Genomic DNA, 25,947 nt, shown 5'->3' with positions numbered 1-25,947 from the left:
CAAAGCAGTGCTAAATAAGGCTGCTTTCCACTGAACAGAAATTACAGATCAAAAAAGGTACATACAAAATTGCCCTTTCAGTGGTTATCCATATCTGCCACAAAAACAAACACCCTAAAACACTGACATTAACAGACTGCAGAGATATGTAAAAGATACAATTACTAATTAGGCAGAGAAAAATGTAAAATTCTGCTCAGACAGTCACTTATGTTCTCATATCAGACACACATGCATACACTATTGACTGCATAGGATGTGTGCTATGTTTTAAGTGCCCAAAACACTTTTGACATTTAGGCAGGACAAAAGCAGGGGTGGGTGGTTGGTTTGTGGTGTGCTTTGGTTGGTTTATGTTTTTATTTGATTTTGTTTCATTTTTAAGTTAACAGGCAAAGTACTCATGTCTAATTTAACATTGAACCAGCAGTTTACTAGACCAGGTTTTACTTAATTGTCTACCCTTGCCAAACACACATATAATGCCATTGTCTCTTACTAAACATTCCACAGAGGAAAAGTAATTGCAATAATGGATAGGAAATTTACAAAATAAAAAAAAGACACACACAAAAAAACCCACACCACAAAACACCACACTCAACACCATACACACAAAAAACCAGACTGAACTCAGTTTCTAAAGGAATACCTCCATGACATCCAATTTTATGCCAAAGTTAGAAGATTAGGAGTTTAAAGTTTTGCTGACAAGAATAAGTAACATCAGGACAACTAAAGATTAGTAAATCTAATACTGTTAGAAGTTTAACATATGAAGATATATGGATAAGCAATATTAGGAACTAAACTGAGGAAGCTAAACACTAGCATATACAATTAATGCCAGTATAGCTCCAGTGCTGTTTTGAAAGGATCTTGGTGGTAACTGGCTAAAAATACTCTGCATTTCTTCACATTTCTTCCTTATGCACTTCTTTGTTTCTTTTGTTTTGTTTTTCAGTCTTTAAGGGCTGCTTCTTCCAGCAACGTACAAAATTTACACTAAAATTAAGCTACCTATATAAAGCTTTTTTTTCAGACTCTTCACCTAGAAAACAGAACAATAACAAATACAATTTTTCAGATCAAATCCATTTGAACTACCAGCTGTGGGATATATGTCAAACAAATCTGAAAGAACTTTGGTGTTTGATTGGACTAAGGCAATTCAACTTCACTCCAAGGGACAGTCATTTAGCATCACAAACAATGCTTTGAGCAAAGTAACCTCACTAGAGTATTAAATTCTGAACATGTTTATAATACAAGTATTTTTGTTTGTGTGTGTCATTATGTCACAGAAACTACAGAGTTACACTTTTTTTTATTTAGAAAGGAAGAAATTTAGGTAACTGAAAGATGTATAGAGGAAATAAAAGGCTGGAATACTTGCTCCACTTTTTCACCCTTCAACATCTTGTCTGATTAAGTAGTTACTTCCACCAGTTTCAGTTCTCATGATCTCTCACTGAAGTCCAGCTTAAGCCATGGGAACCTCAATGACTGCACTAGCATATGAAAATAAGGTAGCTGTAAGCCTCATTTTAAAACAGAGTGCTTTATTTGTCCTACTTTCTACCTGTCTAAGAGAGAAACAAAACTCAATGGTTTCTGGCTAACACACAGTTAAGGAGCTCTAAGTCTGCACAGCCTCTCAAACCAATACACAAAAATAGACTACCCTCCTCTTAAACACCAGAGGGAACAACAACAAAAAATCAGAAACAAGTGAAAGCAAAAGAAAGTAGACCAAAAAATTATTTAAGAAAATGCAAAGTTATAGCATCGCTCACTGTGCAGTAAATCACTAGCCTGAATAACCTACATTCTGCAAGACCAGAAGCCTAACAAAAAAAATAATGTGATTATTGCCACATACTGCACTAGCCAGTAAAAACACATCTAACTAGTTTCAGTCCTTGATATGGCAGAAGTCAACTCTTCATTTCTTAGATTTTAGGTACCACTCTTGCAATCCTTCTGTCTACGGAAAATTTACAAACTTAGCCCTTGATTATTTCAACAGAGCCACAAATATGGCACAATTCCTCTTCCATCCTCTATTGGATTTTCTTTTTATTTGCTCAATTTCTATAGCTTTTACCAGTTAAAAACATTACACAAATATTCCTGAAACACAAAAGCAGACTGCTCCTATTATTTAACAATAGCTAAGCATATAAAGGACGATCATTAAGAATACACAACATATACAATTACTCCTGCATATTTATCACATAACTGGAGGAGGAATTACTTTATGTATGGGGAAATATTCCTTCCTCTAAAGGCAAAGTTCTGCTTGCCAGATTCTCCAACACCATGACCAACCACAGGACTGAAAGATTTTAAAACCAACTTAAAAAAATTGATTGCTGCTTCTACTGTTGAAGATGACAGACCAAACAGTTGCTGTATGTAACTTATCACTAGGCTCAGTACTGTTTACAGCTGTGCCAGTGAAGGTTGGGGACTCCTGGGATACGTGTATATATTAATAGCACATTTTAAACATTGTCAAGGCATGCAAAGTGCCACACAATTATATTTAATTCTGAGCAATGCTGTGCATTCTACAACAAAGGCATTGCTATTACTCCATTATTTCTCTTCCGCTGTAAAAAGCAGCAGGATGTTCATACAATGGTTTACCTTATATTTTATATTTGGAATCTTTGCTCATATGATTTATCTCGTTTATGGTGTTCTGCCATTCTGTTATTATGCTTATCTCTCACCATCTACAGACATAAAAAATATTTACAGCACTAGTCCCTAATGCTTGCTTTCTTAAACGAAAGAAAAGCAAAACGAGAAGTGGCGCATAATATTTTCTTGGGTTTATTTCTTCCTTGAAAACAAGTTTCTGAAGTTTTTGACAAAAACACTTGAGTCTAAGTTTGTTAGCATTAGTTCAATTTGTTATCAATCCAAAATTAGCTATAACATGTTAGAGACTGGCTATCCTGATCATTTTGAAAATACTGCCACATATACATGCACAATTCAACAAGCCCACAGTGACATGCAGTGACAGCTCAAGGAGGTTATGGGGAGAGGGAAGAAGTAAAAAGTGCTTTTCTGGCAACACTGGTGGGTGCAGGGAGAAGTGGTCTGCTGCATGCATGCTAAATATGGTGGAACATTTAGATACCCTACCTGAGGGGTGATCCGATGAGCAATGTAGGAGGGGTAGGGTTACTCCCTGCATTGTGCCGGCGTCGTACTGCCTGACGCCTAAATGTGCTGCGTTCACGACGAAATGTGACAGGCTCCTCGCTGGCTTGTGCTGCTGCATCAAGACAGACTTTAGGTCAAATAAGAACCCATCCTATTTACGTACACAGTAACTTAAGACTCCTTTCTTCCCCTTGACCCTCCCCAAGTTAATGAACTTGACTTGAAACACCAAAAGTAAATTATGCACTGGCTGGTCAAGTAACCTGCATCAAGACAGGATCACAACACAATTCTTAATAAAAATTTGGGCTGTAGGGTGTTTGGGAGGCAGGGTGCGTCCCGTCTTGAATAGACAGGCTACTTTGGTTTTTTTTTTGTTTTTAACCCCCAGATCCAGATAGCCAAGTTGCAAAAAAAACTGATATCCCAGATCTCTTCCATTTACACAGGGCAGAAAGAGACAAGACTGATCTTGCCCTTTATCTCATTTAATAGATAAAGGAGAAGCCTAAAGGACAACCTTGAAAGACTGTCTGCCTCTTCTCACCATAATATTATCTTCTTAATTTTATAATTTCTGACAAACAGGTAGGGTTGAGGTTAAATTCATCAGGGGACAAAACAGAGGTGTTTTTTTTTGTTTTCCTCATAAGCACCAAGGGATACATGTAGCTCATTTTATTCTAGTTACGCTATGATCTGGAGTAGCAGGGGTTTGAGATTAAATAAGAAAATAGTTTCTTTGTAAGGATTGCTAGTTTTGTTATTTTAACTCCCCAAACAAAAACAAATGGTTTGGTCCACTTATAATGCAACACAGTAAAAAACAGTTTGTATGTACTCAACAGAATCTAAGATTTTTCCACAGATCACCCCCCAAAATCCACCTGTGCTCCCTAAACTTCACAGTCTGAACAACTTCATATTTTCACTGCTTCATGGTTTGTCTATAATCTCAGAGTCGTCCTCCTGAACCAAGGAAGCTACTATGCAATTTGAATGCAGTGCACTAGAGACCTCAAATGAATGGGAAACAGCAAAAATAGGCTTTGGCAGACAAATGAAGAAGAAAACAGAACAAAACACCCCATACTTGACATGAAGTCAGCAAAAGGAACATCACAACCTTGAAGGGGAAGTCACAACTTGGTAGCCAAAAAGCCTATTACTAGAGAGAGAAAACCAGGAATTGTGTCAAGCCAAAATAAAAGAATACACTAAGGGAGCAATGCCTTTTTTTTGGTAGAAAGACAACAGGCAGAGTGGTCCATGTTCACTGAAGCACATTTCAAGTTAGAACACTCTTGTCACTGGGCGTTCAAAACTACCAGCAAAGAATCTAACGCTGGTCTACAGGGAATTGCAACCTATAGCAAGCTACTACTGCTGTGTATGGCTTCCATAGCTCAAGCAACACAGACTGCATGAAATAAGAGTCCAATTCCACCCAGGAATGAACCACAGGTTATCAAGTGAATAACTGTATATGATACTTCAATCTGTAGCTTGCTTTAAAAGCTAAAAAGGTACATGAAGACATATACTTTAAGACCAACATTAAAGCTATAAGCATGTCATTACCAAAAGGTCAAAAAGGACATCCTTAATCCAGTACTTCCTGATATTTTCAAGAAAACTGCTTTTGTTATTGTAAGCATGAACAGATACTTCCTTTTGATTGTATTCCAGCAAGAATTTAATACATTTCTCTTGTGGTTTAATTTACAGCTTTATACTTTGTTTTTATACACAGCCCAATTTATTCAAGTATTTCTTTATAGCTCTCATACTTGAAGTATTGGGAAAAGTTTTAAGTGCAGAAAGCCAAAGTGAGGAACATTTGATTTTGGCTGAGTGGGTTTTTTTTGTTTGTTTCAGGGTGGGTTATTTTTGGTGGGGTTTTGTGTTTTTGTTGTTGTTTTGTTTCTGTGTTTTTAAAATAATAAAAAAAAGCCACCTCACTTTAAAGAACAAACATAATTTAAAAGATATACCAGTTTGAAAAGCTTCTTGTGTTATTTACTTGTGTTTCTACTTGTCTTTACTGTGAAGGAGCACTACAACTTCTCATGAATTCACCAGTAGGAGGCAGGCTCCTAAATTATCCTCTGTCTGCTTTGAGAGCAGTTTGATCACAAGAAATAGCTTGGTTTTAACATAAATACATTTCTTTAAATATTTAAACAGTGTGTTGATGTTTGAAAACAAAACTCAAAGTATCACTGTAGAACAGCTTAAAAAAAAAAACCCAACAAAACACCACCACAACACACAAACATCCTAAGACCATCACTCGTACTTCTCCAATGCTGCTACTTCCAACCACTTACTCTAGACCCCAGAAAGGTAAGATCCAACATCTACCAAATCTAGATCTAATGGGGAGACAGAACACAGGTAATACTTTCACAGTTCATACTTACTTTAAGTAAATCAGTAGAGGAAGACAAGCCTTTCAGGTAAGAGTGTTTGCTGTTGAAGTCTGTCCTATTTTTCTGGTTTATTCTAAACTTATGTTAAAACACTGCACACTTCTTTAATGTCAAGAAATTTAAGTATAAATTTATTCTCCCTGCTGTCATATGAACTTGAGCCCCCAACATTATCTGTTCTCACAAACAGAAAAATGGGGTCTGAAGTTCAAAGTGCACAAGTTAAAACTACAAATCTATACCCCAAAGAAATCAATAAAGAGGTAGAGACCTAATGACAACTTTGTAGCAAACTTAACCCTCTCACAGCTATTCTCTAATATAATACATCTAATTTCAAAGAGGCAATAATTTAACTTCCACAATTGTTAACACAACTGTGCATATTAACACATTTATTAAAACTCATCCTTTTTTTTATTACACTTCTGACTGGAAAAAAGCCAAATTAGCAGGTACACACAAAGTCATGAGGATATGATTTCATCATCACACATTTGGCATCATGCTTTCCCAATAAGAGTAAAATTTATTGTAGAGAAAACTAGTGAATAACAAATACTCACTTCCCTTTGCCAGTCAGATGGAAATAGCTGAACACAGGTTGATCTACCCTGCCTGCAGGCAGTTTGCCTTTCTACAATTTCTCTTTCTATACTACACAAGTGTTTTTAATGCAAGCCTCTATAGTTCCTTAAAGATCTAAACAGAACTGAAGACTCAGTTTTGCACTACAGCTATACAATTTTACCCTACAACTAGCTTTAAGAATCAGAAAATGAAAATATTTTCTTTCAAACAGGAATATTTACAAACACAAGCCAAAACATTTACAACATCACCCTGCATGTAGGTACCACTGCTTCTAACCCAAACTTAGAAAATGGGAACTGAAGAAGTGTGAGATGAAGAAGCAGAATTTCCCAGTTTTATTACATCAAATCCCCTTTCATTTTTGCTAGGCAAACACACTAAATCCAATGCTTCAGATATATTCTATCCAAGCAGGAAAGCTCCTGGAAAGATATAGTACGGAGGTAATGCAGATGTAAAACGTTGTGGAAAAACATGCAGTTCTCAGGATAAGAAATGCAAACTTCAGTCTGACAGGAAAGAAGAAACCCACAGACAATGGAAACACAGTGTCCCTCACTCTTCTCAGAAAAGAAGATACATCACTTGAAGTCTAGATGGTTTTGAACATTAGTCAGGTTAAGCATGGTTAAACTTGTGCATGGAAGCTGAGTGGTGCTTGGACGTGCCACTTCTCTCCCTATCAAATAGGAAATTGTGATCTAACTATTTTCAAGCACTTGTCATGACCAACCCTACAAATTCTCTGTGAGAACTGAAATGAACAGTTCAGGGCTCATGCATTCACACAGGCAATGAAATCTGTTCTATAAGAGATTTCCAAACAAACCAAATAGCTGAAATTTTACTCTTCTGTATGTAGCACATTTATCTCATTTGTGTTCGAAGCCTAAGAAAAGTCAAACTTCTCACATGCGTTTGTGATTTAACACCACCACTCTCATCACAGTTGAGGCATTTGTAGTTTAGGCTCATGTGTCCTAACACTATTTTAAAAACCATACTTTTATACCCAAGTAGAAAGAAGGAGTCCATTCAGTCCATATCTTCAGCATGCAGATATTAATCACCATGAATTATGCACTACTGCAAGATCTACAATTGCAGGGATTTCTTGTATTTCTCTGGTGAAAATGTAAAGATCGGCTTATAGTATGACAACTTACTGTGGAACACTTAATGAAAAATATCACTAAAGTCAATTTCTAAAGAATGAAGATGTGGAAAGCAAGGGAGAAACAATGAAGAACAGAGGGATACCTCTAAGATATACACTTTTGCTAGAAAACAGAGTAGAGGAAAACACTCAATTCAGGAAAGAAAGCCTGTCAGCAGAAGAAAAAAAAAAATGAAGAGAAACACATGAAGTAAAGACCAAGACTTCAGTGTTGTGGTTGAAAGTATTAAAAAAACCCACACACACCACAAAACCCACACAAGTTTGAGACTTGGCTGGAAGAATATTTACAGTTACAGTAAACCAGTCACTACAACAGTCTGAAAAGCAAAACACTGTCAAACAGGGAATAACCAGGACAATGAAAACATCTGTTTTGAATTTTGAACCAAACATTTTTACAGACTATCTTGATAGAAAAATGTATCTACTAATGCCAAAGATAAAACTGAGTCTCAGTTACTCCACTGTACTGCTGTATTGCACACTCAGAATATTGCACTTAAAAAAATTAGGTGTTACTCACACAGGCTTCTTAAATATAATGTTGATGGACTTCAGGTCAAAGAGCCAAAGCTCTGACCTAATCTAATCACCTGCTCAAAAGAGGTGCTATATCCAGGGATTTGGATATCATAGCTAATAGTATGTTCATGCAGCAGACAAGTGTTCATAACCTACATTTATCTTTGTGAAACTTAATTCTGACCTTGTATTTGGATTTATTCACCTTAAAGAAAAGATGCTTTAAATCTTTAGCACACACAGCCTTTCCAGCATAAGTGGAACTTTCTTAGCTGTATGCATAACAATAAATCCAGGTACATCTAAAAAGGAGCATGAAAAAGTGGCTTATATACTTAATTTAGTAGTTAGAGCTTCATTTATACCAAGTATCAAAAAATTCTTTTTCAGCTCCTGCTTGAGATGAATACTTGGCAAATTTATGACCACCACATGCTATATGTCAGCAAAACGGAACCGTTATTTCCAAATAAAGTAAAAAAAAAAAATATTGCAAGAAGTAGTTGCACAAACACTACCAGTCAAACACATTTAAATAACTCGCAAATTATTTTAAAGCAACTACTACTTATGGTTTCTTTGGGAGGCTTGAGAAAATTTAAGCAGGGTCAAATTTTTATAAATAATATTCCAAGGGGGAAAAATACAAACAAACCAACCCCAAAATTAAATGAGGTATATTTTGCTTCATTTTTAACTTTTGGTATATGCTGTGGCATGCATTTCTCATCAAGAATCTCCTGAACTTCCCTAATGCGGCCCTGCAGAACTTGAGGTAGAACATGTACCACTCTGCAGATGACACACTAGAGGAACATGTTTCTACCAAGACACAGGAAATCTCTTACAAGCAGCACTGAGGGCTTTTGCAGAGCAACTACACACATTCCTGGCTCTTGACAGCCACTGCTGCCAGTTAGACAGAACTCGAGGTTTTTGTTTGTTCCCCATTTCCAACCTTATGAAATGGCAAAGTATCAGGAAGATGGTAGTTATTTTGATGTAAGTCATCTAATGAAAATCCCTGTATTATCCATAAATACCAATAAGGGGACAAAACAGGCAGGCCAAAGTCCCCACACAACATACTAAAACCGCATTTTGATTTATTCGGTAGTGATTAACCACTAGTAGATGCATGATTCATTCCAAATGTTATTGTTCAGTTCCAAAACTGCAGAATTCCATTTCAGCCTTGCACATCACTTATAACAGTGTTTATATGTTTAACTGAACAGTAACATCTCACTTCTGAGATCACAAGAATCCAAAAATCAGAGGTAATTCTGTAAAACTCAACCTTTACACACAAAAACTTTGACAGAACACTATGCTTTCAAAGTCAGATATTGGGAACAGCTGAAATTAAAATTTGTATGTCATGCTTGGACCAAATGCTGCATACATTATGACACAGCTAATTGACATGTAAAAATCTAGTTATGGAATACAGTCTTTTGGTTACAATAAACAGCCTCATATGGAATGGAAGAGAGCCTTTTTTACTGGCTACTCTGCTTTATCTGATCCAGTTACAGGAAGAGTCCTGCTGAACCCATCAGTAAAGATAGCTAAAATACACACAAACACATTACAGTAACTTTATATATCTTTTGGTTTCTACCATTTCTTAACTCTTTCAGAGTTCCAGTTTTTACCATTTCTAAACTCAGAGTTTGATTTGTCATGCGAAACTGCTTGGTTTAGCAGATGAAATGTGAACTGACAGACTCCCAGAAAACAAACTAGAAGCCCCATCTTCTGTATATGTATAAATTCCAGCTGCAGAAAACATAGCGAGCTAAAGCACGGAACAGTTCTACAACATAAGCAAAATAAGTAATGACTGTAGACCATATGCAATATAAGCATAGTAGGCAAAGAAGTGGTACATTAGTAACAGATGACATTAGCATTGGCTGCATAGCAGAGAACAGAATTTTACTTTTTACTTTGGAGAGGATACTGCCTAATGATTACAGGCAGATATGCTAAGCAAATATGTACAAACACAAGCAAACTGAGAAAATGAAAACAAAAAGCAAGATTATAATCCAAGCTCACAAAACTCTATTTTGCCTGTCTGTAGAGATGTACTGCAGACCACAAAAGACAGAACAGTATGAGGCATTACTTCAATATCGCTATGTAATGCACAAAAATAAAAATGCATTACATCACACGCAGTTTTATTTACAAAAGAGTATGCAACTCAAGAACTAAATAAAACTTAAATTACAGCAAGCTGTGGAAGAGAATAGCAGCTTAAAACAAGCATCTTTAACAGTTAATATAGAACTGGGGGAAAACACTTGACTTTTTAGGTCAGTTCAAGTTTTACACAACATTGTTGTTTCATATATGGCATTATGTTCTTTATATCTTTAGAAACAGCAACCCAGAAATAGCACACGTGATAGAAACCAGGCACAGAAGCGTGCCATGGTGGTATTTCCAAAATGTTACTACAGAGAGGCAAGCTTTTAAACATCTAAATAACTTCATCTAACGCATCACCCTCCAATTCACTAGTTACTTTTGGAGACCAAGCAGTTAAGGATAACTATTGTGAGACATCTTCCATTTTTTTGTTACACGTTTACTACATTATTGCAAAATTTTAAAATGTTGATTGTCTGCATTTTAATGAACTGCATTTCCAGTCAAATGCACAAGTTACTTAGTAAAAAAGTGACTCATTCACCACTTCCTGGCATAACATAAATGAAACGGCTAAATCGTATCTGCTGAAGTAAAATATGTACAAGTTTGTATAGCATCCTGCTTAGTAAAATATTACTAAAGGCCATATTCATTACGAAATACGCTTTAGCAGTTATACAGACAGTGTATTTTTTAGTTTACTTCCTAAAGACTGAAGTTATAATTAGTGATTTAACTCATATTTGAAAAACAGGAACTGAAAGCTTCTGATTGAAAAAGAAGAGGTGGTACTAATATCAGTCTTTTGGTTACCCAGCATGCATCTGTTCACTGTTTCAAAAAATTATAAGCTATCACCAAAATTAAAAATATTTACATAAAATTATAAAATAATCCTTTAAGCAGGAGGTTGGACCAAGCAACTTCTAAAAGTCTCATCCAACCAATATTCTCTGATCTTATGAAAATCTGAAAAAAGTTTATTCTTTCACTCATCTGCTACATGTAAATAAAATTATTTTCTCAAATAATTTATATACAAATATGTACATACAATGTGTATTTATAGTACACATGTATGTCTTTAAAAACACTCCAAAAAGGTGAAGACAACTCAATAGTGGGAAATACCAAATATAAAGCAACTTAGATTCTAAAAATTTCTAACATTTTCTCTGATCACTGTTAGTCACAGGTAAGCCCAAAGAAAGCCACAATTAAATACACAGCTGTTACAAAACTTATAATACAAGTTATACATTTGGCAGGAAGGCAACAAAAACATACAAATGAAAAACCAGTAGAAACAAAGGACAACATGAATTATTCAGAATGATCATAAACAGATAAATTCAAAATAATTACTGGTTTGATGCTAGGCATAACTGCATAAATATTTCAGTAATGCTAAAGAAAAGCAATATTTTCATTCTGTTTTCAAAAAAGCAGAATGACATTCATTTCTTACAATCCTAAAGGAAATATTTCCTATCTATTGAGAATAAGAAACAAAAGATACAGCAAGAGTTATTAATCATATGATGTCAAAGCTGGAGAACCGGAATCCAAATTGCTTCTTAAAGTCAGACTGAAATGCACAAGTAAGTAATACTTGGGTACTTGCCATTTACCAAAAACACTAACAACTTCAAAATTACCATTATCTAAGCAAACTTTACAAAGGAAACTGAAAGGAATAGTCCAGAGAGAATGACAGCAAGACCTCCCTGCTTAAGCTGCTACAGACTTCTGTCTTTAGGATTGTTTCTAAATGTGTTAGTGTTGGTCTTCCCCACCATCGCACTTTAAGAGAGCAAAATATTTGATTATATACAGTGATCACTCATGCACCGAGCCCTTCTGACTTCTGGTGACTGGTAAGTACATATAAAGTCTAACATGTGCTATAAGGTATATTAATCCTCCTTTGTATATAAGGAGAGAACATTACCAGTTTTAAGCTGTAATAACACAAACCAAAATGAAATTAAATCCAGTGCTAGGAAGAGCATTGAGTCAAAATGGTAAATACATAAAGCAGACTTTTCACTAGTCAAGTTACTCTCAGTAGACATAAAGAGCTGTCACTTCAACAATGCATAAGAAGAATGTTTGTTAAGTGTTTAGCTTGCAGGTTTAGTACTAAAAGAGCAACCTGAACTCCTTCATTAAAGCTACTGCAAAACTTTTTTACTAGGAATAACAGAAAAACAAGTACCAATACATAAAGATTCTCTTTTAAGTGAAGGTACCTCAATAGGTCTGAACTTATTGTAAACCAGTCAAATTTGAACTTTAGTGTAGCACACTTCCCCATCCCCCCTCAAAAATTAACCACACTGATCTTTAGAGTTTGCTCTTATGTCAGTGTCAGGAGGGGACAAACCCAAAAAAAAACCCTTAACCTCACTGTCAGCTGGAAGTTGTTACATTTAAAATGGAAGAGTTGTTATACTTTGCTTAGGCTGTCTAAATAACAGGGGCAGTAAATTTGCTACAGTTTCTTAAAAATACCTATGTCAATCTAAAAAACAATTTCATGAAGCATTTTGTGTGCTTAGCCAACAACATCCAGATTATCTGGTAGGTATTCCCTTCAAAAAAATCCCAAGAGTCAGACTAGGGCAATTAGCAATCCCATACTGCTCTGAAAACATATTTTAAACTCAGTTATCTTCCATGACACAAAAAGCCTTCCAGTTAAGACGGTCAATATGGCTAACCAAGAAAAGAGACTGAAATGTTATAACAAGTGATAAGCAAAAAATGCTAAGGGCTCCAAATTTTTTTTTAAATGCCTCTATTAATCAATATTAATGTCAGCTACTACAGGTAAGATTAGTACTCACATTACAGCAAGCAAAGCAACAGTTATAGAAAGAGGAAACTACATTCCTCTCTCTAGCACAAGGTTATTGTGTTCTCATAATGGGGACAAAAAAAAAGGATAAAACCAACCACACATAAACCAAAGTAAACAACACTGTCTAGCCAACAACGGCAAAGCTAAGCAAAATCAAATCCTAGGAGAATTCAGCTTAGTAACTAGTTCATCATAAGAACACACAATTCAAGGCAGCATGGTAAGGGTTTGGGGGTGAGTGTTTTTTTTGTTTTCATTTTGGTTTTGTTGGGTTTTTTTATACCACCTCAAGCCATGCCAGAGAGTTCATCTAAGAGGCAGCAGTAACTTCAAACAACCACTTCCATGTTCCCGCTTCCTAAACTGCACAGTCTTCCAAACAAAAATAGTATCTTTTACTAATTTTTAAAACAGGGCACTATTTGAAGTTTGAGTAATACAACAGAGCAAGTCTGATTTGATCACAAATAACTTTAAGAAGGAGCTCTGGTTAGCCAAGACTGCCTGTTACAAACCCATAACACCACTACCTACAGATTTTTAACATTTGTTTGAATTCAACTCCTATTTCTGGAGATTTTCCAAGAGATTAAATAGGAAATGCTTTGTCAGTTTTACTAGGCAAGAACAAAGAAACAGGAAGACACTCAAGTATAGGTGTAACTTCAGTCACAGATACAAGACTCATTAACAAAATACAGCAAGGTACTTCTGGTCAGTCATTTACTTACCTCCACTTGCTAATTCTTGCTCTTCCCCTTCAGGAAACGTAGCCTGGCTTGGTAAGCTATTCCTAGAACGAGTGACTGACTCTAAGTGTGAAGCCCTTCCCAACAGAGATAGCTCATCTAGCACCTCTCCTTCTTTGGCTTCCAAATCAGATTTTGAAGTGGTTAATTGTTTTATATTACCTGGTGTCATTAAACTATTTGGGTCATTTAAACAAGCTACAGTACCACTGTCCAGGCTTAATACTCTGGCACGATTCTTGGCACTGTTTGTACTAGAAGTCCGACGTGTAGATCGTTTTTTACTAATTCCTTCAGAGCTTACACGGGTTTTGTGAGCATTTTCAGGGTCTGTGCCCCCACGTTCTTTAGAAACATACTTGGTCTTTAGAGCACTGTACTTTCCCTCAGGAGACTGGCATGAATGGGAAGTGGTGCTGGAAGAGCTATCACTGCTGAACTGGTGAGCTGACTGCATACTTGATGTCCTGCTCAAGTCACTTTGATCACTGGAGTCCTCATCATGACAAAACACAGCACTGTGAGGTTTAGTACCAGATACACCTCGGAAGGAAACATATTCCCTGTGCCGACTTGAATCAAAACTACTAGCCCGCTTTTTTCCTGTCCTTCTCCGGCTAGATTTGTGAGTAGAGGCTGTTCGATGTATTAAACTAGAAGATTTTGGTCGAACATCTCCTTCTTTTTGTTTTCCACTCGTTTCTTTAGAAGCTCTTGAATCTACTAACACAGCTAGTTTCTCACTCTGCTCATCTCTTTGTTCAGCAGCCTTCCCAGGTGGCCTGTCACCTTGCGTAGTCAATTCATTGGCATGTGGGTTCTTATTGGCCTCTTCTGAAGCAGAGGCACCAAGACCTTTCTGACTGTGCATCTCAGATGCATGAGAACTCTTAACCTCTGGACCACCACTGGTAGTGCTCACTTCCACAGCAGTCCTTTCACTACTAGTCCTTTTGTCAGTAGTAGAACTACTGTCATCCTCTGAGTCAACACCACAGTCCTTTTTCTTACCATCCTTTTTCTCTTCTCTAGGAGACTCCTCCTCGTGCTCCGACAGCACACTTTCTATATGCGTTGAGCTAGTGTGTTCACTTTTATAGCTACTGATGGTACTGTTAGTGTCACGATCAGTCCCACTGCAGTAGCTTTCTGTTGAACCACTGCTTCTAGTACTGAGGCTTCTCAGACTGTCCACGCTTTTGTCTGCTTTCAAAGATTTGCTCTTCCCACTCTTAGCCAATGGTTGAGGGCTGCTACTTTTCAGGATGTCATCTAATTGAAAAACTCCTGAAATGCAAGAATTCTCAGCCAAGGACTCTCTGGATCCAGAAGGGGGCTTGGCAGCTTCTAACTCACTGACAGGATCTAGTCCTCGTCTCTGTTGATAGAGAGGGAAGTCATTTAGTGAAGCATCTGGAAAAGCGACAGCAGAGCTAGAAGTCCTTGGTACACCTCGTGGTCTGTGATCCTTTCTATAGGAGTGAGAATGCAGAGTTATAAGTGAAGCTACTTCTGTGTCACACGCACTGGTTTTAGACTGGTCCACAAGCTGGTTGTTCGAGAGGCACACTTTGTCACTGTTGTCTCTTGGCAAATCCTGTCCAGAGGATAATGAAGGTTGGATGGAGACAAACGAGTCATTCGACACCAGACGAAAAAGCTTCCGATCAGTTGCCAAATCTGTTTAAGGACATATTTAAAATTATTCAGGTAGAATGCTCATAGAAGTTATACAATCTGCTTTACAGCTACAACTACTTGTTTATATCAGACAAAGTAAAAACAAAAAAAATGACAAATCCATTTGCAAGTAGTATGCATCACATTACCATTTAAAAGATTTCCTGTCATCTGGGCAAACCTGACAAGAGACTTTTTTTTATAAAAAATAAACAATCAATAGCAGCTCCATCTAAACAGCTAATAAAAGACAACATTATTCTGACAAGTCCCCAACCTTCTCTATTGCTCATGTGTCTCAGACTTAATATTTTTATGTATTCCAAAGTTTATTAACTATAAAGGGGTACCCTGCCTTTTGTTTTATTTGCTACATGCAGTGAGGTTTTTGTTTCACATAAACTTTAAAATTAAAGAAAACAGAGTAAATCCCATTCATTTTGAAGTCACATTAAAAAAAAAAAAAAAAACCTTTCTTACCAGATACCAAGTAAGCTCATAGTTAGCAAGGATGCAGGCACTGGCACAGGTCTATTTGTACTATAATGAAACTCCCTATGAAGTTACTGAGTTTTGCTACCTCCAAAAACAGTGCTGTCAAAACAATTAATGAGGATTTGCTGTTAGCAATTGCCCAAAACAATTGCTTCTGTTATCCATCAGAAGTGTTCTCCTGTAAAAGTGTCCTCCTGCAGGTAGCACTGGAAGTCGGGCAACTTTCTTCTTTGGTACTGCCAGTAAAAATAGAAGATCTGGAGGCCAAGTTAAGTTACTACAATTGCTAAATTTTTGTAGAGTGTATTTGCACACATGTAACTTAAGAGACTTCACAAACAGTTCTGTTAGCTGAACACAGTAGAACCCTGCTGCCTATTGCAATAGCATGGCCATCTGCAATCCTCTATTTTAAACATACTTTCTGAACTGAATCCCAAAGTTAAATTCCTGCTAATCACCAGGTACTTCAAAAATCAGCAAACAAAACAAAACAGAGTTTTTATGCTCTCCTTTAGTCTGATCAGATTTTTTTTTCCTGTAAATACAGCTAAATGAAAAATAAGACCTGAAACAAAACTGGACAACTGAAGAACACAAGCTAGCAGTTTCTTTACATACTAGGGAAAAACAATTAACAAACTCTGATAGCTTGATAGCTTGCATGTTAGAAGCAGTCTATAGCTCCAGAAACACAGAACTCCACACAGGATTATTTACAGAAAAGCATGCCTGATTTAAAAAAATTCATTTGTCAGTACTGGAAAGTCAAGCAAGTTAGTTGACAATGAAGTCCAGGAATCCCAGGCCACTTTCAGTATGAAATGATTAGTCTAGAGACATGTAAACTCACAATCTTTCAACAGCAAGAAGACAGAGAACACAGTAAATATTTATTACCTGCTAGAAGATGCCAGAACAAGAAACACACAGCCAAAGAATAAAATTTAAAGTATTCAAACTATGCATCCCAGGAACTTGAAGTAATTAAGAAAGGAAACAGAGCTTCAAGATACCCTTTCTTAGATTCTATCAACAAATTGCATGAATTTTTTTAGCATGTTAAGCAAAGATCTTTGGTAACAATATACCATGTTTAATATGCAGGAAGGAGAAATTTTACCTTGCTCTTCACTCCCTTCTTTACATAGGCTAGAACTCTGGCCAAGACTTAAGCTGATATCATCAGAGGTCTTAGCAGTGTCAGTATCACCTGTGAATTTAAAGAAGAGTACTTGTGTTCAAAGTATTAACACACATGCACTGCAAATGTCTCACCTGTTATGAAAGACTGTTGCTTTTATTTCTTCATTTAAAGGTAAATCATTATAATTACAAGTAACAAAAGATTTCTTATCTTTTAGCAATAAGTATTGTCTACTCTGTTTCTTCTATTTTGTATATAAGAAAGCTTTCATTCAACTACACAGATCTTCCATGAAGAACTGGAAAAGTATGTTATACAGAACTCAACAGAAATAAAGACTTTTTTTTCTTAAAGATATGTCTATTTGAATATTTCTTTTGCATGGTTGCCAATAAAAATGAAGGGTAGATTGTAATAAAATACTTGCAAAGATCAGAAAGGCAAGGAAAACACCCAGGAGGGTGACAAAAATTCACATCTCATTTTCTTTTGCCTTATTACTGGCTTAACAGATTTACAAGGCAGCAACTTCGCATATTACGAATAAATTAACTTTTCACCTCCGAGAAGTTCACAAGGGCTGTTCTGGACAGTACTTTTGCTAGATGCCAAGCAACCAGAAATAATCAAGTCACTGATACACAGTATCAGAAGGGCAACTGGCTGCAGAGAACTCAAAATCGTAGGGAAAAGTCCACTCAAACCAATTCCTTGGCCCTGCCTTTACAAGCAAAACCTGTTATTACTTGGAAAACAGAGCACAGATTCCAGGATATTCCCTCCTGGTGTTTTAGGCACATACTTTGCAACTCCAAGGAAGATTTCTTCTCCTTAGTAAACATTGTACTAGCTCACAAAAAAGCTTTGAGGATGAACAAGGTAAACAGTATTTGGAAACAACATAGTAAATGATAGTGATTTGAAATGCTACTGCACAGTAATTTGAAGAAGTAGCCAAAAATCTTACCTTTGATGGTTGCTGCTGTTCCCAGACGAGATAACCCAGATCCAACCTAGAAACAGGGAATTACGTAAAAAGCTGTAAACTTTCATGAATTACCCAACTGTTGTTTACTATTACTGCAATGCATGCATTCACCTATACACTTAAGAGCGATTTTCAAAGGCACAAAAGCATCCAACAGTACAAGGCTGTAAAATCCTTTCTGACTCAATGTTTCTGCTGCAGAGATGACAAGGCATCTAATTACACATTCAACTACATCACTGCATTTTTCTGTTTTATGGACAATGTACTTAGAGATTTTACTATGCTGATTTTAAAATTAGTTTAAGCTAGGAATCTTCCTTGAAAAGACTTAATGTGGAAACAAACTACTAGTGTGGTGGTACACTAATAAATACTGTCGTCATGATGAGTACTTAATGCGGTGATCACAGTTGCCTAAAATGCTTTAAGAAAACATCATAATATATTAATAAAACTTATACTTTCAACACAGTAAACACCAAGCTAAGTCTAGAAACGGCTCCCATTGGAAAAGATACATATTTTTACCACGGATATTTTTCAGGTCTGATAGAGTTGATCCAATGACCTGGTAACAACAAGAACCTAAGTGTTTGTACATGGAAAGTGGCAGCAGTATGAACAGGGGATAAACTTAAATCCATTTAATGTAATAATTTTACTGTATCTTATTCTTCCCACTCATTCCTGCAAATGTAGTTTTCTTTTGAAGACAGTTTCCAAGCACACCGATTACAGTTATCTCAAAGCCAGTAAACTGGGTAGTGAAAAACTGCAGTATTCCTTGATCTTTTCTTGGGCATTAGTTACAATCACATAGTATCTGCTTTTCAGCCATGTTCAGTGGCCAACCAACAGGCATGTACCTCCTCATATGAAAACTAGCTAGTTGTAGGTTTGCAGTCTGCCTTTCTACATACATCCTGTAACCAGTAGCAGATTATTTTGCAGAGGTGCTAAAGAGAATTTAGTCTTTGCTTGGATAGTATTTCCAACACCACCTCTTCTCAAAGAACTCCTAATAGCACAAAAAAGGCATGTGTCAAATAATTAAATCACTCAAACAGGATAGGAGAAAAGCACCCAAAGGCAAAATCTGACCCCAAGATAAAGTAAGATTTCCATCATTTTTATGTTTTATATACTTATTGGAATGCTGTTTTTAAAAAATCCCTAGTTTAAATGACTCTAGGGTAAAAGAGAACATAATTCTACTAATTCTTCTCTGTAAGCACAGCAAATTTAAGGTAACCTGAAGGTGTGTGCAGATTTTACTCAGCTGTACTACAGAACAATGACTTTGCTACATGTAATGCAAAAAAGCAGCCAGAGCTTTTCATACATTCTTTACTACACTATTATGCATGCACACTTTTAGGTAGTCATTTTGTTTCAACATTTTTTCCATTCAGTGACATGCCTTGCTGAATGCAAACACATCAGCATGGGAAAACTATTTCACACACAAAAAAAACCTGAACAGAACTCAGATGATTTCTGCTCACATCCACTTTTGATGCTGCACACTCAGTCACAGGGGACTAGTGAGCACTAATTTTATCAACATAAACACATTTAAAATACTATACTTCCTTTCACAGTAGCTTTAACTGTGTTATAGTGTCAGCATTAAAGCACACAGCAAAGAACACAGAGTTCCTTCACATGCTTTAACACTAAAAGATGTTATGAATATATTTGGAATTGCTTTTTTTCTAAAGACCACTCAAAGAAACATGATCCCCCAAGCCTGGTTCTGTCTTCCTACACAGACCATTGCATCCTGTTCCTTTGAATGATACCAAATGCCTGCTCTCTTCAAAGGAGAAAGTCTCCAAGAGCATCTATGCTGCATAACAGAGCATTATTCAGAAAAACACCAACATTAGCATAACAGTGCACTACACTATATACTGCTTGCTCAGAGAGCTAATTAGAAGGACTTGATATTGTAATACCACACCAAGGATTTCCACTTCGTTTAAGAATAGCTTCTGTATCTTTAATATGATGCAGCATTGCTCACTGTCAACATAGCCTTACTGTCTGGCCAGTCAATCTACTTGTCCTCATTAAGAGTTGGCAAAAGAAAAATGCCACGACTGGCAAAACATCACAAGCCAAATAGAAGGAACAGCATATGCAGCACTATGGAAGTTGAATGCATAAATCTAGTAGACATAAGGAAACAGAACAACTTTCCCAGTGACATTACAAGGCAACTAGAGCATAATGAAGTCGCATTAAAATTAACAGTTCTTTGGCACTTCCATCTGCAGCCCCTATTTGTTGCTTCTTTCCCACCCTTGCTGAAGCTTCAAAACAGTGAAGATTTTGCAGAGGCCATTCAAAATTAAACACCTTTATTCTTGCCATTTCCACCAGTTTATCTTGCTTTGTACTTTAGCAAAATAACATTTTTGACTGCAGAGTCTGAACTGTCAGGAATAATAACTTTCAGAAAGCCGTTCAGCATTGCAAGAGGTAATCAGCAGTGGATATGTTCTCATAAGACTTCCTAAAATTCAGCACAAATGAAGTTTGCAAATTAAGCATCTAAATGACAGATCAAACAAAAGCAAAGGAGGAAAACAAAGTTACAACATAAAGATTAAGTTACAGCTTGAGCTATCTAACAGTTCACTAATACCAAAAGGAAGAGGGAAGCCCACCACAGTGGGTCTTAGTACTTATCTGACCATGCTTTAAGCCATTTTTATTTACTAAATCAGAACAAAGCTAATTGAGCAAAAGAGTGTAATTTCTGATGGGACAGTAGGTTGCCTTATAAAATCCAGACATTCATAAAATGAACACAAGATGGGATGAGCAAGAGCTATGCAGCGGTGACAGTGCAATGCCACCCTAATAAAGTAGCTAAGAAACACAGGAAGGTAAGTTGTTTATCCTAATACAATTTTTAAAAAAGTAAAATAATAAGAAAAAATCCGCAAAGATTACTCTCCACATTACAAAGCCAGCAGTACTAAAGCAACAGCTGCATTAGCTTTAATGCTTACCTGATTGTTTGGATCTATCCCAGCATAAGAATTGCGTGAACTACAGCCAACAGGGGGAGTTGCTTCTCGTATGAACTCTGACATTTCAATCCCTCCACCAGGGTCACTGAGAGAAACAAACAAACAAAAAAACCCACGACATTAACCTACCAGTTCAACAAAAGCTTGTCTATGTTGAGTGTAGATTCAAAGTGAATTTGCCCTTTCCAAATATCAGGTGCTCAAACATATTCCAGTATCTCAGATGACTGCTGCCCATTTGACACAAGCAGCTTAGTCAGAGCTGGAACACCCCATGTACTGTCACAGAAGATGCTGCCTTGTGAGGTCCACTGTTAGCAGCCAACACAAACTGTTAAGACCTAGGAGCTACAAGGCCTTTTGAAATGCTGACATACAAAATTCTGTCTAGATGTACACACAGGTAATTTTCAGATCATCTGTCTAACTAATATCCATAAATTAATCAATATTTTAGAAGTACTAAATAGAACTCTTTCAAAGAGCAAGGAGAGGACTCAGATTGAAGGCACTTGTCATTATCTAGATCTTTTACTTAGACTGGATCTAGGAGCAAAACTACTGATGGATTAACCAAGAAAACCACACACTGTCAGTAAAAGTTCTTCGAAAGGCAGAGACATATAGGGACATGGTACCTCTTCCAGGGATGCAAGCAACTTCTTTCTACCAGAAAGCAACTTCCCTTCAGACAATTTACAGGTCCTATCAATAAATATTTTGAGCTACAATATATATATATTATTACATTCTAGTGATTATGTCCTTTCAGGATTAATAAGTATTGATTTGACAATGTCTTCTAGATCAACATCACCAAATCATAATTCAACATAATTCAGCTTGTCAGAGGCAGATTATTTATGAAACAGAAGCATGTTGGGCCTGTCCATTAGGACAACAGGGTGTGAAATGAGTTGGGGACCACAGCTCCAGGGATCCAGCCTAGCACTGTTTGTTAACTGCAAAGAGGGAGAAGTTGAGGCATCTTTTTTCCTCTACCAATACAGTTCTCTTCAGTTATCTTGATCCAGAAGAGTTCTGAACAGAATTAGCTGCCATGAAATTTGACACCGACACTTCCTGCTCCTTCCCAAAGACAAACAACTGCCTCCCAACAATGATTCAGAGCTGTGGAAAGTCCACTCCAACGTTTTGCTGAAGAATGAACACATGCATAACCCTCCTCCAGCTGGACTAAAGAAACTAAAGATTAAGCCCCTCTAGAGAATGGGACAGAAATGGGTAGAAGCACTGCAGGACTTGACAGCTAGTTTCATGGTAAACTCTCATGCAATAAGACCACCACCTAATAATTTTTGAAATACACGGACATCGATCTTGGATACTATAAATAAACTGCCTGTAGACTAAAGGACCTGAAACATTCATTCTGCAGCATGATCTTTCAAGCTGTTATCTCACAGAGGCATAGATACAACTTTGGGAACCGTTCTAGATCATACAAGCCACCCCTAAACCTTCCTACATCAAAAATACTACAAAAAAAAAACCCACCACAGTTTGAAGCTAGGGATATATTACTTAAGTAAAAATAAGTTAAAAGAAAAGTCAGCCATGAGTTAGCAGAACATATATAGTCAGAGTCCAGCAAATTGAAGAAAATGTGAAAAGCCACAATTTTGGTACAGCTCAGCCATGAGACATAAGCATGCTCTTATTGATGGCTGTTTATGAGCCCTCTCTGACCTGCTGTTATCAATTATCCTAAGGCAGAACCAGTGAAGAAAAAAAACATATATACAGAATTCAGCTTCAATAATTTCCACCAGCTTTAACCAAAGTATTCCTTATGTAACATGAAGTTAAACACTAAACCGAAAAATTCTCACTTACTGTTTAAGCTCAGTATACATTATGATGACAACTGAAGATATAACAAAGAATACCTTTCACAAAAAGATTAAATTCCTTTCCTATTTGAATAATTCATTCAGAAACACTGCATATGATTAAAGTATGTCATATGAAGTAGAAAAATAAGCCAAGGCAAATAAGTTTTCATGCATAGAACTGGGTAGTTAGCCACCACAGTGGGAGAAGGAGGCGATTCTGTCTAGCAGTGAACCATCAGATACCAGCACAAGCAACAGCCCAGCCCAACACCACCACTCTGCTCACAGCTGCTATATTCTGTGACAGCACACACAAACTAATGGATTAACAAAAGTTAGTAACAAACAACAACAAATGAAGTCTGGAGAATCAAGCAGGAAGTACAATTTCTAGGATTCATCATAGTAAGTCTAAAGATCTGGCCTACAAAAGCACGTCAAACCCTTTAGGAACTGTCTTCTACTAGTGTTGTGGCCATTTCTGCTGTTAAGTTCTACACTCAGTTTCTTACAGTTTGCTCACTTCATACATTAGAACAAGCAAAACACTTCTGTTTGCAAGCAAAGAACCGTGAAGTTACTAGACCATTTGAAAAGACCGAAAAAATTATGTCCAGCCACCTTCAACAGAGATGGCTGTGGACAAGGCATTCAAGGATTGTGCAAAACAAATTAAAACTAGTATTTCTAATTATTAGTAACAGTCCTATATTAATGCATCAGAGACTAACCAGAAGACTGAAGAGGCTGTAAGTCTACATGAATTCAGAAGTTTAAAACCTGACTTAGGCTGGTTGACTAAAGAAATCTGATATTTGGACTAGAACTTCCAGAGAGAATCCAGAATGAGCAATTCTGATTTCAGGATAAAGCAGAGGGGAAGTTTTAGTCTTCATCTGTCCTTAATTTCCAACTAAACTATCAGGATAACTAGTCAGGAGACTGCTCTCAAAACACAGAATGACCATAGCATGTACTGCAAATGCTAGACCACAACAGTTTCAAGTATTAAGATTTATTTAGTTTGAATCTCTAATTATAGAGTCAAAAAGGCAAAACAATTCCAAGCTCAAGAACAGGTCTGCCAACCACAGAAAACTGCAGAGAAGAAATTGCAAAGGCATAGCAACAGTTGGAGATATTTTTTTTCTTATTTTAATTTCTCTTGCTTATACTTGTGTAAGTAGACTGTATGCAATAACTTGGGAAGCCACATTCCCCAGCTATCAGTTTTATTTTTTGGGTGAAGTACATGTGAAATTCATGTAGTATCATGACTGCAGCCCCTCCATGCTGATAGAGATCAGCAACAACAGTGCCACCATCTTAATGCTTCATGATACTTTGAACCACAGTAGTAATTGACAACAGAAAGAAGCCATTTTCATATCTTCAGAAGCAAGGGAGACTTGAGTGTTTTGAGGTCTCTATGCGGGCCCACTGACACCCAAAGATTGTGCTTGCACTGTTCCTTCTACCTTTCATGGGGGATTAGGAGCAAGTCTGCACCCCCATTACTTGTTCTTATAAAACCTCAAAGAAGCATTTCTAACAACACCCCCTTAAGTACGAAAGCAGCAACTACACTAGAAGTTAGAGAAGACAATAGCACACATTCCTATCTCTAAATTAAAGACTAGCTTCTTTCAAAAATATTAACTAGAGAATTTCACCTTTATAAAGCAGGCAAGGATCAAACAAGGCATTTCTTAAGGAACAGTAAGTTGTTCTTTGCTTAAGCATGCCAAAGTTTTATGAAAAGACTAAAAGCCTTCAGAGTTTGATCCTATTCACAAAGATATGAGTTCATGTAAAGCTACATATGACAGCACATGATTTTTGTCACTTGAAAGCACCACTTTGCAGATAAACATCTTCAGAAAGAATGGTAGCTCTTAGAAGCTGAACAGGATCCTGAGTGTGACTTTTGAACAGAAACCAGACTATTGCTTAATCCTTCAAAAATGGTAATATTCATATCTAAAGTGGTCCCAAGGAGGGTGCGTGGGAGCAGGGTGAAAACTCTAGGACAGCTTCACCCACTACGCGTGCGCTCTCTCTCAAATATATATCTATATATACACACACACATTTAGTATCACATAGCCTAAGCTATCAAAACTAACATTCTGATTATACAAATATTTAATGTAGTATGTCTGCTTAGATCTCCCCTATATCCACCTTTCTTCCAAGACAGGTTTTTTATTAGTGTTCCAATTTAACTTACTGAGAAGGTGACAGCTCAATATTAAACACTCACTCTCCATTCCCTCTACTGGTTTGAATGTTATCCCAGAGCTCTTGTAAATGTCGAGGCAAAGATTAGTATATACTGTATATCCCACTTACCAAAAAGTAACTCCGTAATTTCTGCATTGACCTTGTTCCCAGTTCTAGTTAAGAGACCTGAAAGTGGGAACAAGGATCATATAAAAGTTAATGAAACTTTAGCTGGCAAGCAGGACACACAGCAAACTAACCTCTACTTCTGAGCTCATAAATGCTTACAATGTAGCAACTTGTCCCATGTCAACTGCTCGTTAGACAAAACGACTTCTGAAACATCCAGAAGTAATTCCCAGTACTAGTAGATAGAGGTCCCTTGCCAAGTCTTGACTACTGTTTTGGAAGCAACAGCTTATGTAGCTTAACAAAGGAAAAACATCCAAGGATCATAGCTAAAACATGCGTTAGCAAGGTTGCATTAAAACAGACAGACCACCAGATTACTTTCATGAATTTTATTAAGCAGAATACGCATTAATACACATTCAGACAACCATTCTGCCAGAACAGCTCAATACAAGTTTAGTATGCTATATGGTGATCTAAATGAAGTCACAATTAAAATCAGCAGGTTCAGTTACCAAACACACCATGGAAAAACGTTCAGGTTATAAAAGATTGATACAAGAAGCTACTGTATATCAACTTTAAAGAGATCCAAGACACCATTTTTGCTAACAGTGTGCTCCCCGAGCTTAGAGCAGATACAGAAGAACTTAAGACCCAGCTCATGAGAAGCTACCCCATACGCACAATGAAGTT

At 36.8% G+C, this 25,947-nt stretch overlaps 1 protein-coding gene across 21 annotated transcripts in view; it reads right to left on the bottom strand.

Moving 5' to 3' along the window:
• Window positions 1–25,947, bottom strand: part of PCNX1 (pecanex 1) — a 96,704-nt gene that overhangs the window by 54,496 nt on the left and 16,261 nt on the right. For 12 of the 21 annotated variants that reach the window (XR_010472982.1, XM_065064445.1, XM_065064444.1 and 9 more), the window contains exons 3-7: window positions 21,020–21,125; window positions 17,976–18,021; window positions 16,985–17,074; window positions 13,669–15,366; window positions 3,163–3,295 (exon numbers count right to left, since the gene is read on the bottom strand). Coding sequence is in view for 20 of the 21 variants with exons in the window: in XM_065064445.1 (XP_064920517.1) it covers window positions 3,163–3,295; window positions 13,669–15,366; window positions 16,985–17,074; window positions 17,976–18,021; window positions 21,020–21,125 (2,073 nt within the window). In the remaining variant the exon portion in view is untranslated. Of the gene's footprint in view, window positions 1–3,162; window positions 3,296–13,668; window positions 15,367–16,984; window positions 17,075–17,975; window positions 18,022–21,019; window positions 21,126–25,248; window positions 25,306–25,947 lie in introns of all 21 variants that reach the window. The other 9 variants (XM_065064440.1, XM_065064451.1, XM_065064461.1 and 6 more) reach the window with 6 other exon arrangements.

The sequence above is a fragment of the Columba livia genome, chromosome 5, assembly GCF_036013475.1.
Source record: "Columba livia isolate bColLiv1 breed racing homer chromosome 5, bColLiv1.pat.W.v2, whole genome shotgun sequence".
In the NCBI taxonomy this organism is placed as follows: domain Eukaryota; kingdom Metazoa; phylum Chordata; class Aves; order Columbiformes; family Columbidae; genus Columba; species Columba livia.
Note: the sequence above shows the minus strand (reverse complement) of the source record. Positions and strands in the feature narration are given on the sequence as shown.